The sequence below is a fragment of the Arachis ipaensis genome, chromosome B2 (genome assembly GCF_059453495.1).
Source record: "Arachis ipaensis isolate K30076 ecotype BB chromosome B2, ASM5945349v1, whole genome shotgun sequence".
In the NCBI taxonomy this organism is placed as follows: Eukaryota; Viridiplantae; Streptophyta; class Magnoliopsida; order Fabales; family Fabaceae; genus Arachis; species Arachis ipaensis.
In genome coordinates this window covers 39,389,152-39,393,112 of record NC_142437.1, presented here as the reverse complement: position 1 = coordinate 39,393,112, position 3,961 = coordinate 39,389,152, and the positions used below count along the sequence as shown (strand labels likewise).

At 46.9% G+C, this 3,961-nt stretch overlaps 1 protein-coding gene across 1 annotated transcript; it reads right to left on the bottom strand.

Moving 5' to 3' along the window:
* Nucleotides 1-2,147: 2,147 nt before the first annotated feature.
* LOC107627167 (uncharacterized) lies at nucleotides 2,148-2,549 on the bottom strand. The gene has a single exon (XM_016330021.2). The coding sequence runs from the start codon at nucleotides 2,547-2,549 to the stop codon at nucleotides 2,148-2,150; it is 402 nt and encodes a 133-aa protein (XP_016185507.2).
* Between the last annotated feature and the right edge of the window lie 1,412 nt (nucleotides 2,550-3,961).

Genomic DNA, 3,961 nt, shown 5'->3' with positions numbered 1-3,961 from the left:
CCACCACCCATGATAAATTGACCTCCTTGGGTTGCCTCAAGAGGAACCTCCATTGCCTTCGGTCAATGTGTGGCATCACTATCGGAGTGAGGTGGGCCGAGAGGACTAGAAGAGGCTCTGGGTGATAATTCCTTTCAATCACCCTTGAGTAAACAAGTTCGCAGTAGCGGTTAGGGAACTTGTTTGGATCCTTCGGAGGGTTGTCCTTCTCTAGAACATCAACGGGGCCCTTAGCCTTCTTTAGGAGTGGCTTGGCCGTTAGTTCCTGGCGTGCTCTATTGGATGCTGGCTTCTTCGGGGCTTTCCCATTGCTCTTTTTGATGACCATCCTATGATAGTAAAGAGAGGAGATAACATCAAACCCAAAGAAGCGTAATTGAATATGATTATGCAAATGAGAAATTGTGCCGTAAGAATATGGGTATCCTTATTACATGACAGCTGCAACATGTAACGAAGATAACATGTGATGAGCAAGGCAAATCATTGGCATGTGGTATAGGGTTAGTGTAGGCATGCAAGGAAAAGGCATGAGAAGCATACACCCTCAAATACCAAAAGTGGGAAGTAATTTATGAAATGGTGAGTGGGTGGATTGTAGAAGGGGAAGGTGCACCCAAAAGTGACTAGTTAAGAAGCAAGAGTCACAATGAGTTCAAAAAGTATCATGTATGCATTTCTTCAAACACTTGGGGGTGCATCCTTTTGTAATATGTAAATAGATGAGAGGGAGCAATGTAACATTCCACAAACCAACATTAATCACTACAATGCACAGTGGTTATAAGAAAATCATGCAACACATCTCATTCATCAATGCAAGAGAAGTTATGACCCAAGTGCCTATGAAGCATTAAATGGAAAAGGAGCCAAAAACACCCCAAAGAAGTGAGGGGCTCAAGAGAAGGGGGGAGGGGGAAAGAAAGAGACTACCTAAAAGAGAATGAAATTAACTAACTAAGAAGCAAAAGAGAGAAGTAGAGCAAGAGGGGAGCCTAGTATAGTACATTGAGAGAGATGGAAAAGGGTATGGGGGAGGAAGTTTTGGGTTGGAATGATGGAGAATGGAGGGGGCAATGTAGGGGCCACCGGAGGTGGGTGGTCGCCGGAGGTGATGGTAGGGGGTGGTTGTTTGGGAGGAGAAGTAGTAGTAGGTAAATGGGTAGTAGAGGAGGTAAGAAGAAAAGAGGGGGAAGAAGAATGAAGGGAGCAAGTGTGCTCCCTATTATGTTGACGTCGGTCACCCACGCGTGCGCGCACGGGGCGCGCAAGCGCAAGGAAGCGGGGTGGAGTGATGGCGCGCGCGCGCACGGTGCGCGCGCGCGGCAATGTGATTATGCCCCAGGCTTGAGATGGGCTTGGGGTTGGCTTAACTCTCTGGAATATGTACCAGGATTGCACAGGGGCAAAGGACGCGTGCGCGGCATGGGCGCGTGCGCGTGCCTCGCGTTGTGGGCATGTGGGCGCGTACGCGCCATGTGCGCGCACGTGTGAGCGGAGGTGGTGGGCTGGTGGCTTAGTGCAGGCGCGAGAGTGACCTAACTCTCTGGAATATGTACCAGGAGTGCACAGGGGCAATCGGCGCGCGCGCGCGAGGTGTGCTAGCGCGTCGATCTGACGATTTGTCAAAGGGTGCGTACGCGCCATGTGCGCGCACGCGTGAGCAGCCTGTGCCTCAGGCATGGTGCGGGCGTAAGAGTGGCCTAACTCTCTGGAATATGTATGGAGGGGTACTTCTTGCAATCCACGCGTCCGCGCACATCGCGCGTCCGCGTGGATTGTCGGAAATGCTTCATGGGCGCGTGCGCGTTAGGTGTGCGCATGCGCGGAAGGGTGCGTTTTTTCAAAGTTGCATGTTCTCGCACCACTTTCAGCATTCCAACCCTCCAAACAACCACTTTAGGTACTATAGAAGGATAGTTTGACATGATAAAGTACCAAATGAACTCAACAAATGAAACAAAATTTGAAACGAATCTAGCTACAACTTCATCGATCACCTAGCTACCAAACATGAATTCAAGTAGTAAGCAAGTATCAATCAAAGAAGAATTCAATGGCTATGTACAAATGGTGGATCTTACCATGGTGGGGTGTCTCCCACCTAGCACTTTTGTTTATCGTCCTTAAGTTGGACGTCCACTAGCTCAAAGCTTTTGTTCAAGAGATGCATCCCTCAAGAGAAACACTTCAAATTCCTTGGAGTTCTTTCTTTGCTCACCATGGTACAATTTGAGACGGTACCCATTTACCTTGAAAATGTTCGGACTTGATGGGTGGCGCAAGTGATAGACCCTGTAAGGTTCTACTTTCTCTACTTGGTAAGGTCCATCCCATCTTGATCTAAGCTTTTCCGGTAGTAATCTCAACCTTGAGTTGTAAAGGAGCACTAGGTCACCGGGTCCAAATTCCCTTCTCCTGATGTTCTTGTCATGAATGGCTTTCATCTTTTCCTTGTAGAGTCTAGAATTGTTATAGGCTTCTAATCTCAAGCACTCCAATTCCGCCAATTGAAGCTTTCTCTCTACTCCGGCTCCACCCAAACTCATATTGCATTTCTTTATGGCCCAATAAGCTTTGTGTTCGATTTCTACCGGTAGATGGCATGCTTTACCATGTACAAGTCTAAAAGGGCTCATGCCAATGGGTGTTTTGTAAGCCGTTTGATATGCCCAAAGTGCATCGGAGAGTTTAGCGCTCCAATCTTTCCTATTCGGCTTCACAATCCTTTCCAACACATGTTTAATTTCTCGGTTAGACACCTCGGCTTGGCCGTTTGTCTGGGGGTGGTAGGCCGTGGTGACTTTGTGTATGATGCCATACTTTCTCATGAGGCCGTCCATTTTTTTGTTGCAAAAATGGGATCCTTGATCACTTATAATTGCTCTTGGGGAGCCAAAACGACAAATGATATTATTCCTCACAAAAGAATAAACAACATGGGCATCATCCGTCCAGGTGGGGATTGCCTCCACCCATTTTGACACATAATCGACGGCTAACAAGATGTAGAGAAAGCCATTGGAATTTGGAAATGGTCCCATGAAGTCGATTCCCCATACATCAAAGATTTTACAAAAAAGCATATTTTGTTGGGGGATTTCGTCCTTCTTAGAAATATTTCCAAACTGAATGCATTGGGGACAAGATTTGCAATAGAGGGAAGAATCTTTGAGAAGGGTTGGCCACCAAAATCCGTAATCAAAGACCTTTCTTGCCGTTCTTTGGGGGCCGTAGTGGCCACCTCCTTCGGAAGAATGGCAAGCGTCCAAGATTGCTTGGAATTCGGTTTGAGGTGTGCACCGTCGCACTATTTGGTCCGCTCCACATCTCCACAAATAGGGATCGTCCCAAACATAGTATTTGGAATTGCTTTTCAGCTTATCCTTTTGATGTTTGTTGAGATTGGGAGGGAAGGTGCGTGAAACCAAGTAGTTTGCTATTGGGGCATACCAAGGAACTACTTCCGAGATTGCGTGCAAGCTATCTAGAGGAAAGGAGTCATTGATAGGAGTGGTGTCACTTTTTGTGTGTTCGAGGTGACTTAGATGGTCCGCCACTAGATTTTAGGAACCACTCCTATCCTTGATCTCCAAGTCAAATTCTTGTAACAAAAGCACCCAACGAATTAATCTCGGTTTTGATTCCTTTTTGGCCAACAAATACTTTAGTGCCGCGTGATCCGAGAACACTACTACCTTGGAACCAAGAAGATAGGCTCGGAACTTGTCCAAAGCAAAAACAATAGCTAGGAGTTCCTTCTCGGTAGTAGTGTAGTTGGATTGGGCTCCGTCTAGTGTCTTTGAAGCATAAGCTATGACATAGGGAATCTTACCCTCGCGTTGTGCTAACGCGGCTCCTATCGCATAATTCGAAGCATCACACATGATTTCAAATGGTCGAGCCCAATTCGGTCCTCGCACAATAGCAGCTTGTGTCAATGCCACTTTAAGTTTGTCAT

Excerpts from the sequence above, each read along its gene's own strand:
- LOC107627167 (XM_016330021.2), bottom strand. The coding sequence starts at position 2,549 with ATGAGTTTGGGTGGAGCCGGAGTAGAGAGAAAGCTTCAATTGGCGGAA.